At 46.6% G+C, this 15484-nt stretch overlaps 1 protein-coding gene across 2 annotated transcripts in view; it reads right to left on the bottom strand.

The window, feature by feature from the left end:
- Positions 1-14951, bottom strand: part of TM2D1 (TM2 domain containing 1) — a 41264-nt gene extending 26313 nt beyond the window's left edge. Inside the window, exons 1-2 of one of the 2 annotated variants that reach the window (XM_068242491.1) lie at positions 14623-14951; positions 4918-4991 (exon numbers count right to left, since the gene is read on the bottom strand). In XM_068242491.1, the coding sequence (XP_068098592.1) occupies positions 4918-4991; positions 14623-14744 (196 nt within the window). In that variant the 5' untranslated portion in view covers positions 14745-14951. The remainder of the gene's footprint in view (positions 1-4917; positions 4992-14622) is intronic. The other variant, XM_068242489.1, reaches the window with a different exon arrangement.
- Between the last annotated feature and the right edge of the window lie 533 nt (positions 14952-15484).

Raw genomic sequence — 15484 nt, 5'->3', positions numbered from 1 at the left:
TGGCGATGCGATCCCCTGCGGCGGCTAGCCAGACACTGTGTCGGGCTTACTGCCAGGGAGGTTAAGTAAACACTTCTCTGACTGTGCAGAAGCTCCTAGATACAGACAGACACTCAGAAAGCATTTCTGCCTTCAGTACAAGATGAATAAAACCAGTTATGCATAAAATGCAAAGGCAATTCTCAGAGAGAGAGAGAAAAAAAAATTTACTTTGAAAACTTGTAATTTTTAAATTAATAATAATACTTATGCACAACAGCAAATATGATAACCGTATGGCATATAAAAAGTAGGAAAATATGTTTTTATTGAATATTATGTCAGGGTTTTATACCGCTTTAAAGCGGAATATAACCCTGCATTTCAACTTTGCTTTAAAACATTATTTACAGCATATTATATGCAACCAACATTTTTTTTTTACTAGACCAGCATTGGAAGGGTTACACAGGGCTTTAAAGTTCCTGGAGATTTCTGCAGATGCATCCGAAGCTGGCATAGATACATTTTGTTTACATAAATGTATCTAAGTGTTGAATGTGACTCACTGTCTCTGACTGAGAAGGAGCTGGAGGACAGCCAAAGAGTGTGTAAACATTTCTCAATAGATACATTTAACTAAATAGAATGTAACAATCTGAACTTCTGCATATCTCTCCACGGAACTTTAAACCTCTGTGTTTAACCCTTCCAATGCTGGTCTAGTAAAAAAAAATGCTTTTTGCATATAATATGCTGTAAATAATGTTTTAGAGCAAAGTTGAAATGCAGGGTAATATTCCGCTTTAAGCTTTATCAACCCAGGGAGGAATGTGCTGCCTCTGTTGTAATGGGGAAAAGTTATGCACGCCGCCTGCAGGCTCTGTGTGCTTTGTTTATTTCTCACAGACACTCTCAGTTTCAGCTTGTCAGGCTGAGGGGGGAGGGAGCTGCCGGTCACCTGCTGAGAAACTGTGAGAATCCCAGACTGGAGTACAGTTAATTCACTATCTAATAAAAACTTGTAGTATACTGTAACTATATATCTATATCTATCTATCTATCTCTATATATATATATACATACACACACATATACATACACATATACATACACACACACATTCTTCCCAGGCTCTTTTAGCCGGGTGCTCCACCCGGCTAGTTTTGGTGAGCACCCAGCTGTGATCGGCTCACCTCCTCCTCCGCTGTAAGCAGAGAAGCGCCGGCCCTGCATTCTGTCATATTGTCCCACCTGGCTACTTTTTCATGCCTCCTGGCTGGAAATATTATCTGAGGAGAACACTGCACATACATACATACATACCACACTAACATCACTTCCTGGTTAGCGGCCATGTTTTTTGTAAACGCTGCCTAAAACTGGCAATTAAAAGCCAGGATCGCAACGGGGTGCAGCGGAAACGGCAAAGAGGAATCCAGGAGATCACAGTGACTCGATTGGTATGTTTTTTATTGTACATATCGGACAGAACAGATTCTCTTTAAATGTTAACCAAGGATTAAACTTCATGCATGGCTCTTGTATTTAGAACGCCATTTGTAAAGAAATAATTTTGTTGCTCAGATACATCTCCTTTCGGGGCCTTTGACACTTGGTGCAATTTCTGACTTTTTTTTCTCATTTTCTATTCTGCGTTGTGCAATTTATTTTTTTAAGTCGTTTTATTGAACAACAAATCCCTGAATACATAACAAATGTTTCAGAAACTGATACAATAAGGAATATTCATAAAAAATACAGATAGTGTAGATTAGTGGTCCTCAAACTAAGGCCCGCGGGCCGAATGTGGCCCCTTGAGGCTTTTTTACCGGCCCCCCCGCACACAAAATGTATTATAGATGCGGTCAGCTACATCTTTAAATTTTAGTGGTCTGCATATAGAATGAAGCCAGAAAGCAGTAATTCACCGATTTCCAATCAAATTCCACATCAGTTGACACTGCTGTCCAATTACATAGTTATTTGGGTTGAAATTGGACTGCAGGTTGTCACCTGGGTATGCTTCACTGTCTGGTGCACAAAGACTTCTACATCATTTTTTGTATACTCCGGCCCCCCAGCAGTCTGAAGTATGTTGACCCGGCCCTCGACCCAAAACGTTTGGGGACCCCTGGTGTAGATGATCATTTAGGATAAAGAAACAGAACAAATTAGACAAATATAAGAGCATATGGACACTCTACTATCCAGTGATATATTTTATAACAAATCAATGTTACCTAACCAACACTAACATAAACATCCACCTGTTGTCTATGATTGTAACTAGTGAAAAAGAAATAAAATTCTGCAAAACCGAGGAATATTGACAGTAAAACTGTGTTCCTTCACCCAATCAAATCATTAGAGTTAAAGGGCTGTCCAGCCAAAGATCCCAGATATGCGTTGTGCAATTTTATTTGGTTCTGGTATTTCCTTTTTTCCCCCCACATTTTGTATGCAACTTTATGGATTGTGATTTAAGTGCATACCAAAGGTGTTATTTTAGATGAGATTGTATGTAATTAACTTCAAAATCGCATGGGATGTTTCACAAAAATCGAATGATATTCTTCTGCATTTATATTGACTTACATTACATGCAAATCGCACACAAAAAAAAAATGCAGTGCTGAAAGATTTAACCTCCTGAGCGTTACGCCGCTCAGGTTTTGTCACTTTTTACCCGATTATAAAATAAATGTGCCTAATGGCTATAAACACTTTAGCTAGCACTAGGCTAGCTAGAAGAAGTCTCCAGCACCCCCGATCCCCGCCGCTCCCCCGTTTATACGTTACCCAGTCTGGATCTAGCGATCGTCGCAGCCTCCCCGGAAAGCTCCGGTGTTCACTATGGGGAGGATCGCAGATGACGTCGCGGACGTCATGCGCAAACCCGATCCTCCCCATAGAGAGACTGGAGCTGTGCAGGGAGGCTGCGCGATCGCTGAATCCAGGGGTGCTGGAAACTCTTACTAGCTAGCCTAGTGCTAGCTAGAGAATTTACAGCCATTTGGCACATTTATTTCATTAAGGGGGACTCCTGGGGCTACAGAGCGGTATGCCCGACACAGTGTCAGGCATACCGCTAAGGAGGTTAAGAAACATAGAACATTGGATCTGAAACATTGCACAATGCTGCACATCAAATACGATGCCAATGACTTGCATAGGATAAGCAGCGAACACAAACCCACATGATGCATGCAAATTCTGTTATGTGTTAACGGCTATACCATTCTTAATCCTGGTACATACCTTCCATTTTGATTGTACAATCACTGAGCAATTTTACCACCTCCACGTACAATTCAATCTACTCTTGATGCAAATACAGAAACGGAATGCATTGTTTTATGTGCAGGACTTGCCAGAATTCAGGTCACAGGTTCACAGCTTTCCCAGAAGTTTGCGTAAAGCAGGAAGTACATTTTCAGATATCATCCTGAGCAATGTCGCTATAATTATGGTCATGAATCTTTCATCTATATGGGTGATAGAGCTAAGACTTTTTTTTTTTTTTTACCATGTCTGCAACTAATCACTATAATGTAACGCCTGCTCCTGGATAACCGAGTGGCGCTGGTGAAACAATTATTTGCATGAGCACTACATAGCTACAAAGAGGCTCTGCCCATACTCAGACAAGCCCTCTCAGTAGCCAAACATGCATACCTTTCCTCCCTAATCTCCTTTCAGTCCCACGACCCTAAACGACTCTTTGCTACCTTCAACTCCCTTCTCCGGCCCACACCTCCACCTCCCACTCCCTGCATTTCAGTCAAGGGCTTTATTTCCTTCTTTAGTGGCAAAATCACCAACATCAGGAAAAGCTTCACCCAGCAGCCTCCTCTCTCCATATAAACCCCAAACCATATGTCCTATCTATCTATCTATCTATCTATCATATTGTTATACCCTGTATTCTGGCGCCAGCATCTTACTGCCACAGAAGATGCTGTCGCAAAATGTATAAGTCAATTATAATAATAATCACATCTCATTTATCACATTCAGTCAATAGCATGTGTGACAAACTCAAAAGAAGATATATGCAAGTCTGTACAATAAAGCATGCACAAATAATTACAAAAAAAAAAACAAAAAGTACTGAGCGGCAACTGTATTGGCATGATGTGGACAGGTGTTGATGAGAAGTACTGCTAAGTAACAGTATTGGGTCACTATAAGATGGAGAGGAGCACAAGGATTGCAGAGCATCATGGAGTGAGACTGGGTCAGCACTTCTATAGTTTCTGTGCAGATGGGTGGAGACTTATAAGTGATTGGCAGTCAAACAAAACAAGGAAGGGGTGTGGCCTTCCTTATAGATGAGTGTGGAGGACCATTGAGGAAAACTGATGGAGAAGGTCAGCAACCAAAGTTTAGACCGGTGACACATTATGAGTTCTTTGCAGCAAACTGCAAAGCTCTTGCGAATTGCCAGTTTCACAGCTATTCCCGGAGAGTGTTTGTGATTTGGCTACTGCAGCCACTGATGCGATCGGGATCAACCTCATAGGGATCAACTGGTGTAGCACTCTGCAGATTGCCAGCAAACGGCAAGCTCTACAAAATCACTCAGCGGGCCCAAGGCCTTAGAGGCGGAAGCACCAATATTGTGAAGGGGGTTAGTTAAATCATTTATGATGACCAATCATATCTTATATTATTGGAGCGGAGCGTGACGGGATGTCACATGATGCCCTGTGGCCATGGAGACGTGATGCTGGAATTGGCGATTAGGCGAGTTTTAACCCACATCGGCAGGGAGGGAGGGAGGCGGGGGAAGGAGAGGAATCTGACCACCTGTCGGCGGGCAGGATTTACTGTGCACACGGCTGGACATGGCTCGTAGGCTGTAGTTTCACCAGCACTAGAGTCTTTTCAGGACTACCTTTTAATAAATAAATACAACAATAATAAATTACTTACCATAGGAGGTAGAATTTGCACACTTTTCAGGTTCCTGTGTTACGGGGTTTATTTCAGGGTCCAAGCAAATATACGTTCAAGGATTAAGGAAAACTATAAACAACAATTCACTGTAAAATACAGCCACATGGTTTATGATTTGGAAACTCAAACTAGATGATGACATACGGTAAGTGGTAAGAGAACAAGAAGTGGTAACAGAACAAGAAGATGAAAAAGACAGACTCAACCAGAAACAAGTTTATTTCCACTTACAGTAAAAGCTACGTTACGTACGTCAGTTTTTCGCTGCCCAAGATGACAATTCCTGAGTGTTTTGAGTGAAAATCTTGAGTTTGTAAAGTGTATATAGCCTCATGTCAGCCCAAACAAAAAACATGTCTTACTTCAAAAAAAAACAAAACACCAGCATGAAAAAGTAGCCCGGTTCTGCTTACCATGAATTGTCATTATGCAAATACATATGGAGGCCGAGAGATGTCCTCTAGTTTCTGTCAAGAAGGAAATTTGCATGTTATTTCTATTTCAGGTAAAGTGAACCTCCAGACTAAAAATCTACTCAGCAGCACTGAAAAGGCTTGGTGCTTCTTTAAAGAGGAACTGAAGTGAAAGTAATGTAATAAAAAAAATTGCTTCATTTTTACAATAATTATGTATAACTGATTTAGTCAGTGTTTGCCCATTGTAAAATCTGGTGATGTAGCTGCTGCTTGCTTTTTTGGCAGTTGGAAGCAGCTGTAAACAGCCATTTCCCACATTGCAACAAGGATCACAGACAGGAAACTGCCAGGAGTACCATGGTCTTCAGTTTCTTGTGGGAGGGGTTTCACCACAGTATCAGTATCAGCCACACAAAGCCCCCTGATGATCAGTTTGTGAAAAGGAATAGATTTCTCATGTAAAAGAGGGTATCAGCTACTAAATGGAATGAAGTTCAATTCTTGGTCACGGTTTCTCTTTAACAGTTTCACAGCATCAGAAGTTTGTTTTTCTTACCCAAGCCTCATTTTTAGCTGCACAGAAGAAAACTGCCCGGGCATTTTTCTCCTAATGCTGTGCAAAGCATGATGAGATCTCTGATGTTCTCCTGCTGTTTTGATGCAATTTTTTTTTAAATTTGTGATTTGAAGCCTAGCTTGCACAGCTAGGAGGGGTGATCAGCACACAGGACAGTTGGAACTGTGTCTCATGCTCCCTGTCACCTCCTTTCAACCAAAAAGATAGCTGCCCCCACGAAATCACAAACCTTTGCCTGTTCTTTTAAAACAGGGTGGGTAAGAGATTATATTACCCATCTATTTTAATTAACATAACTAATGCAACTTAATGACAGTATGTTTGTTTAGGCTGAAGTTCCCCTTTAAAGGGCTTCTGAGGAGATGTAGAGTGAAACTGAAATCATGAACAAGAATCTCTAGGTGATTGTACAGTACTAACATATACAGGACAGTATGTACAGGTATACAGTGCTGTGCAAAAGCTAGAGGCAGTTATGCATACCTGGGGCTTCCTCTGGGCAGCTGGCTTCCTCGCTGTCCTCCTCGATCCTCTGCTGCCCATCCAGGTATATCTTCCAATCGCCACCTGTCATCACATACTGTGCAGGCACAGAACGCACTCGATGAGACTGGCAGCAACTGGAAGATTTATCCCGACAGCTAGCAGAGGATCGGGGCGGCCAGGGAGCCCAGGGCCTGAAGTGGGCCGGAGGAAGACCCAGGTATGTATAAATGATTTTTCTTCCGTCTCAGGTACACTTTAAGATGGCATCTGCATTTGAGAACAAAAAGCTCCTGGCCAGGAAGCTGACACTCTCCCCAGCCTGTTATTGCCAATGTGGATGCCCCAGCATGTTGTCTGTATAAGATTCACCGGAGCCCCATATCAGCCAGATTCCAAAGTGTAGCCCTGCTCCCTTGCAGAAGAGGGTCCCTCCCATTTGTATATCGGACACAGAAAAGGCCAGGGCCATTTTCTGCAAGGACAAAGATTCCAGTGAACCTTACTAAAAAGACAAATGCCGCACAACAGCATCATACAACCTCTCCTTACACAGCATCATATACCCTCTCCTGCCACACCACAGCATCATACACCCTCTCCTGCCACACCACAGCATCATACACCCTCTCCTGCCACACCACAGCATCATACACCCTTTCCTGCCACACCACAGCATCATACACCCTCTCCTGCCACACCACAGCATCATACACCCTCTCCTGCCACACCACAGCATCATACACCCTCTCCTGCCACACCACAGCATCATACACCCTCTCCTGCCACACCACAGCATCGTACACCCTCTCCTGCCACACCACAGCACCATATACCCTCTCCTGCCACACCACAGCACCATATACCCTCTCCTGCCACACCACAGCACCATATACCCTCTCCTGCCACACCACAGCACCATATACCCTCTCCTGCCACACCACAGCATCACATACCCTCACCTGCCACACCACAGCCTCGTACACCCTTTCCTGCCACACCACAGCATCATACACCCTCTCCTGCCACACCACAGCATCATACACCCTCTCCTGCCACACCACAGCATCATACACCCTCTCCTGCCACACCACAGCATCATACACCCTCTCCTGCCACACCACAGCATCATACACCCTCTCCTGCCACACCACAGCATCATACACCCTCTCCTGCCACACCACAGCATCATACACCCTTTCCTGCCACACCACAGCATCATACACCCTCTCCTGCCACACCACAGCATCGTACACCCTCTCCTGCCACACCACAGCATTATACAACCTCTCCTGCCACACCACAGCATTATACACCCTCTCCTGCCACACCACAGCATCATACACCCTCTCCTGCCACACCACAGCATCATAAACCCTCTCCTGCCACACCACAGCATCATACACCCTCTCCTGCATCACCACAGCATAATACACCCTCTCCTGCCACACCACAGCATCATATACCCTCTCCTGCATCACCACAGCACCATATACCCTCTCCTGCCACACCACAGCATCATACACCCCCTCCTGCCATACCACAGCATCATACACAGTACAGACCAAAAGTTTGGACACACCTTCTCATTCAAAGAGTTTTCTTTATTTTCATGACTATGAACATTGTAGATTCACACTGAAGGCATCCAAACTATGAATTAACACAAGTGGAAGTATAGTACATAACCAAAAAGTGTGAAACAACTGAAAATGTCATATTCTAGGTTCTTCAAAGTAGCCACCTTTTGCTTTGATTACTGCTTTGAACACTTTTAGCATTCTCTTGATGAGCTTCAAGAGGTAGTTACCTGAAATGGTTTTCACTTCACAGGTGTGCCCTGTCAGGTCTAATTAGTGGGATTTCTTGCCTTATAAATGGGGTTGGGACCATCAGTTGCGTTGTGGAGATATTAGGTGGATACACAGCTGATAGTCCTACTGAATAGACTGTTAGAATTTGTATTATGGCAAGAAAAAAGCAGCTAAGTAAAGAAAAACATGTGGCCATCATTACTTTAAGAAATGAAGGTCAGTCAGTCCGAAAAGTTGGGAAAACTTTGAAAGTGTCCCCAAGTGCAGTCTCAAAAACCATCAAACGCTACAAAGTCACCTCTGCTGCGGAGGATAAGTTCATCTGAGTCACCAGCCTCAGAAATAGCAGGTTAACAGCAGCTCAGATTAGAGACCAGGTCAATGCCACAGAGAGTTCTAGCAGCAGACACATCTCTAGAACAACTGTTAAGAGGAGACTGTGTGAATCAGGCCTTCATGGTAGAATATCTGCTAGGAAACCACTGCTAAGGACAGGCAACAAGCAGAAGAGACTTGTTTGGGCTAAGGGCCCTTTCACACCAGAGGGATTTTTCGGCGTTTTAACGCCACGGCTGAAGTTGGCGTTTTGCTAGGTAAAAGAAAGTCCATAGACTTTCATTTTACCTTTCACATCTAACTCGGCGTTTTGGAGCGTTGCGTTTCAACGCTCCCAGGAGCTTTTTCAGGGCTGTTTACAGCCGAAGTTGGCTGTTGGCGTTTCAATGATAGTCAATGGAAAACGCCAACTTCAGCGTTTTCAAAGCCTTTTCAAAGCGTTTTCAAAGCGTTTTACAGCTATCTTGTTCACTTATTTTTATAGAAGAAAAAAAAAAGGACGTTTTCATATGGGCTGTAAAACTCTTTCAAAAGCCTTTGAAAACGCTATGTATTGGCGTTAGGCAAAAGGCTTTCAGCCTTTTCTACCGCAGCCTCTAGTGTGAAAGAGCCCTAAAGAACACAAGGAATGGACATTAGACCAGTGGAAATCTGTGCTTTGGTCTGATAAGTCCAAATTTGAGATTTTTGGTTCCAACCACCATGTCTTTGTGCGACGCAGAAAAGGTGAACGGATGGTCTCTACATGCCTGGTTCCCACCGTGAAGCATGGAGGAGGAGGTGTGATGGTGTGGGGGTGCTTTGCTGGTGAAACTGTTGGGGATTTATTCAAAATTGAAGCCATACTGAACGAGCATGGCTACCACAGCATCTTGCAGCGGCATGCTATTCCATCCGGTTTGCGTTTAGTTGGACCATCATTTATTTTTTCAACAGGACAATGACCCCAAACACACCTCCAGGCTGTGTAAGGGCTATTTGACCAGGAAGGAGAGTGATGGCGGAGCAGTGCTTTTCAGCGCTGCTAGATTTGGGCGCAGCCAGCGCCGCCATAGACTGTAATGGGAATCAGACTATAGCGGCGCTCAGTGAGTCACAAGACGGAGCCGAAGTTGAAAAACGCAATAATTCAGCCTCCAGCAATCGCTGGAAGCCGAATTATTTCATTCCCCCACTATCCAGCCTGGAGGGGGAATAGTAATTAAAAAACGGCTTGGACTTGTGCAGAAGCAGGATCAGCTATATACCGCTGTATCCTGCGCCCAAGTCTACCGGCGCCAATTTCAAATGTACTCAGTGATGGGGTGCTGCGCCAGATGACCTGGCCTCCAGTCACCAGACCTGAACCCAATCGAGATAGTTTGGGGTGAGCTGGACCGCAGAGTGAAGGCAAAAGGGCCAACAAGTGCTAAGCATCTCTGGGAACTCCTTCAAGACTGTTGGAAGACCATTTCAGGAGACTACCTCTTGAAGCTCATCAAGTGAATGCCACTTCTGGGGAGAACACTGTTTCCACATGTGTTAATTCATAGTTTGGATGCCTTCAGTGTGAATCTACAATGTTCATAGTCATGAAAATAAAGAAAACTCTTTGGGTATCATTCATAAAGGTGTTGTCGGTAATTAGACTCAGTGCGGAAAAACACCGCTGCCGGTATTTTAGACTTCTGTGTGGGCATTCATAGAAAAGGATACAGTTGCGATAGGAGTGCAGAGATTTCCCAAACTAGGCTGGCGGTAGGCTTGCGGAAGCACAGGAAGCTGCGGAGTTGATACATTTCTCTGTGTTCTGTTCTACTGCAGCTGCCTGGGAGGTCTGTGTCTCCATTAACTTAAAGGAATACTATCGATGTATGCATTTATTTTTAAATGCTGTATGTTGTAGCACACATTAGGGCAAGTACTAGGAGCAATTTGATTCCTCACACAGCTGTTCCTCTCAGCTGTAAAATCCTCCGTCAGTTTTGGCGTCAGTGTTGGATGCAAAATGTATCTAATACTGACTGCTCCCAAAGGCCTAGACCATGCCTCTGCAAAGGGGAGATGCTATCAACTCCTCAGTTTATAGTTTAATTATCACCTTGCTAAAAGAATCTTGTTGATATGGTGGTAAGGGGTTAAAGATTCTAGCAATGTGTGTTTATTATCTTTGCTTCTCTTTACTGATAAAGATACTAATAATGCTAATTGTAGACAGTGGTCTGCCCCTCTCAGCAGCTTGTAAAGTGGATGCAGCCTGGAGTGAATCGCCTCAAGCAGGCAGCCAGTCTGAGTGTAAACACAGACTCCTGGTATAGCTAGTTATATTCCTGCAATATTCCAGCTCATTTAGTTACCTGTTACCACCTCAGATCAGCCTATTTCTCCTCATGTCTGCTGCATGCTGTGAGTGACACAGTGAAATATATTTGTGAGCTGTGTGACAGAGCAACCAAGCAGCTCAGGGTGACCCAAACTACTATGAGCTGTGTGAGAAATGAATTTTTAAGCAGGGATAGTGAGAGAGAGACCTGGGTGAATAAATAAAGTGCCCCTAGCACTAGTGGTAATGTGTACACTAATATAGAGTATTAAAAAAAAAAGTCGTTTCAATCGATAGTACTCCTTTAACATTGTCATCGTCACATCAGAGGGGGCGGTATTTCCCATCCTCATACCGCTTGCGGTAATCTTTATGAATTGACAGTTTGTTACATTTTTTATGATAATCACCGCACAAGGCAGTGATTTATCACTCTGCTCGGAAATGTCAGCTTCGCATGCGGAAAGAGCCTTTATGAATGGAAACTTTGCTAAGAGGTCGATAAAGTGAGCTGTTCTCAGCATTTCCGCATGCGGAAATGCTTTATGAATGATAGTCTTTGAATGAGAAGGTGTGTCCAAACTTTTGGTCTGTACTGTACCCCCTCCTGCCACACCACAGCATCATACACCCTCTCCTGCCACACCACTGCATCATATACCCTCTCCTGCCACACCACGGCATCATATACCCTCACCTGCCACACCACGGCACCACATACCCTCTCCTGCCACACCACAGCATCATATACCCTCTCCTGCCACACCACGGCATCATATACCCTCACCTGCCACACCACGGCACCACATACCCTCTCCTGCCACACCACAGCATCATATACCCTCTCCTGCCACACCACGGCATCATATACCCTCACCTGCCACACCACGGCACCACATACCCTCTCCTGCCACACCACAGCATCATATACCCTCTCCTGCCACACCACGGCATCATATACCCTCTCCTGCCACACCACGGCATCATATACCCTCTCCTGCCACACCACGGCATCATATACCCTCTCCTGCCACACCACGGCATCACATACCCTCTCCTGCCACACCACAGCATCATATACCCTCTCCTGCCACACCACAGCATCATATACCCTCTCCTGCCACACCACGGCATCACATACCCTCTCCTGCCACACCACAGCATCACATACCCTCTCCTGCCACACCACGGCATCACATACCCTCTCCTGCCACACCACGGCATCACATACCCTCTCCTGCCACACCACAGCACCACATACCCTCTCCTGCCACACCACGGCATCACATACCCTCTCCTGCCACACCACAGCACCACATACCCTCTCCTGCCACACCACAGCATCATACACCCTCTCCTGCCACACCACGGCATCATATACCCCCTCCTGCCACACCACGGCATCATATACTCTCTCCTGCCACACCACGGCATCATATACCCTCTCCTGCCACACCACGGCATCATATACCCTCTCCTGCCACACCACGGCATCATATACCCTCTCCTGCCACACCACGGCATCACATACCCTCTCCTGCACCACCACAGCACCATATACCCTCTCCTGCCACACCACGGCATCACATACCCTCTCCTGCCACACCACAGCATCACATACCCTCTCCTGCCACACCACAGCATCACATACCCTCTCCTGCCACACCACAGCATCACATACCCTCTCCTGCCACACCACAGCATCACATACCCTCTCCTGCCACACCACGGCACCACATACCCTCTCCTGCCACACCACAGCATCACATACCCTCTCCTGTCACACCACAGCATCACATACCCTCTCCTGCCACACCACAACATCACATACCCTCTCCTGCCACACCACAGCATCACATACCCTCTCCTGCCACACCACAGCATCACATACCCTCTCCTGCCACACCACGGCACCACATACCCTCTCCTGCCACACCACAGCATCACATACCCTCTCCTGCAACACCACAGCATCACATACCCTCTCCTGCCACACCACAACATCACATACCCTCTCCTGCCACACCACAACATCACATACCCTCTCCTGCCACACCACAACATCACATACCCTCTCCTGCCACACCACAGCATCACATACCCTCTCCTGCCACACCACAGCATCACATACCCTCTCCTGCCACACCACAACATCACATACCCTCTCCTGCCACACCACAGCATCACATACCCTCTCCTGCCACACCACAGCATCACATACCCTCTCCTGCATCATACACCCTCTGCTGCCACACCACAGCATCATATACCCTATCCTGCATCATACACCCTCTCCTGCCAAACCACAGCATCACATACCCTCTCCTGCCACACCACAGCATCACATACCCTCTCCTGCATCACCACAGCATCACATACCCTCTCCTGCCACACCACAGCATCACATACCCTCTCCTGCCACACCACAGCATCACATACCCTCTCCTGCCACACCACAGCATCATATACCCTCTCCTGCATCCCCACAGCACCATATACCCTCTCCTGCATCCCCACAGCACCATATACCCTCTCCTGCATCACCACAGCACCATATACCCTCTCCTGCATCACCACAGCACCATATACCCTCTCCTGCATCAACACAGCACCATATACCCTCTCCTGCATCACCACAGCACCATATACCCTCTCCTGCATCACCACAGCACCATATACCCTCTCCTGCATCACCACAGCACCATATACCCTCTCCTGCATCAACACAGCACCATATACCCTCTCCTGCATCACCACAGCACCATATACCCTCTCCTGCATCACCACAGCACCATATACCCTCTCCTGCATCACCACAGCACCATATACCCTCTCCTGTCACACCACAGCATCATATACCCTCTCCTGCCACACCACAGCATCATATACCCTCTCCTGCCACACCACAGCATCATATACCCTCTCCTGCCACACCACAGCATCATATACCCTCTCCTGCCACACCACAGCATCATATACCCTCTCCTGCTACACCACAGCATCATATACCCTCTCCTGCATCGCCACAGCATCATATACCCTCTCCTGCATCGCCACAGCATCATATACCCTCTCCTGCCACACCACAGCATCATATACCCTCTCCTGCATCACCACAGCACCATATACCCTCTCCTGCATCACCACAGCACCATATACCCTCTCCTGTCACACCACAGCATCATATACCCTCTCCTGCCACACCACAGCATCATATACCCTCTCCTGCCACACCACAGCATCATATACCCTCTCCTGCCACACCACAGCATCATATACCCTCTCCTGCCACACCACAGCATCATATACCCTCTCCTGCCACACCACAGCATCATATACCCTCTCCTGCTACACCACAGCATCATATACCCTCTCCTGCATCGCCACAGCATCATATACCCTCTCCTGCATCGCCACAGCATCATATACCCTCTCCTGCATCGCCACAGCATCATATACCCTCTCCTGCATCGCCACAGCATCATATACCCTCTCCTGCATCACCACAGCATCATATACCCTCTCCTGCATCACCACATACCACCTCCTGTCACACCACAGCATCATATACCCTCTCCTGTCACACCACAGCATCATATACCCTCTCTCGCATCACCACAGCACCATATACCACCTCCTGTCACACCACAGCACCATATACCACCTCCTGTCACACCACAGCATCATATACCCTCTCCTGAGTCCTAGCACACAGCAGGTAGATATGGCTTCGGCTTGCTTTATAAAGGATATTGCCCCAGGCGCAGCTCATCACATTTGAAACCCACGTCTTCAACAGAGAGACCAGCAGAACACGACCACAGTACCACAGAGACCCCTGCAATCAGAACCGACCAGCTACAGGGTGGCGCCATCTTGGGAAATGGGAATGGGCGGGGAAACTGAGGGGGTGGAGGCAGCCTAGCTGCCGATAGTTAAACTTTTTTTTTCTTTTTTAATCGTGCCGGGCTTGGGGAACTGGCGACCGCGGGCGACGGGCGGCGGAGTGCTGGTGCTGCAGGCAGCGATCCGCTCACCACCTCCAGCCTGCGGCGTTGCAGCAGGACAGGACTATCTGCGAGCAGAAGGGCTACGGGAAAATGGCTTCCGAAGCACTGCACTAAAGTCTGTGTCTCCAGTGCTGGGCTCCGGCGGCCATTTTCTTGTAGCCCTGCTCTGCTCAGCACAGAGCGGGAGATTTGCAGCTGGAGTTGCTGCAAGGATAAGAGGGCGACGCTGGAGGGAGAAGGGAAACTTCTGCCAGGTGAGTACATTATTTTTCCTTTTCAGGTATTCAGTCAGGATATTGGGAGGTCAACAGAGGGGGGTAGAAAACAATGGAAGTGCTGGCTCATATATTTTGTGGGGGAACAATGGCTTACATATTTTATGGATGGGGGAACGCTGCCTAACATATTTGAGGTGGGGGTGCTGAATAAAGTATTTTATGGGGGCGTTGCCTATTGTATTTTATAGAGGGCGCTGCCTATAGGGTGGCCACTTGCAGAACCCCAAAAAGGAGGACATCACACCCTGAAAAGGAGGACATCGTACTGAGCGTGCCAAAAGTGGGTGTGGTCAAGCATACCGTGGGCGTGGTCATGGGTGGAGCCAA

The sequence above is a fragment of the Hyperolius riggenbachi genome, chromosome 6 (genome assembly GCF_040937935.1).
Source record: "Hyperolius riggenbachi isolate aHypRig1 chromosome 6, aHypRig1.pri, whole genome shotgun sequence".
Classification (NCBI taxonomy): Eukaryota; Metazoa; Chordata; class Amphibia; order Anura; family Hyperoliidae; genus Hyperolius; species Hyperolius riggenbachi.
The sequence above is the reverse complement of the archived record's forward strand: the minus strand, read 5'-3'. Positions and strand labels throughout refer to the sequence as shown.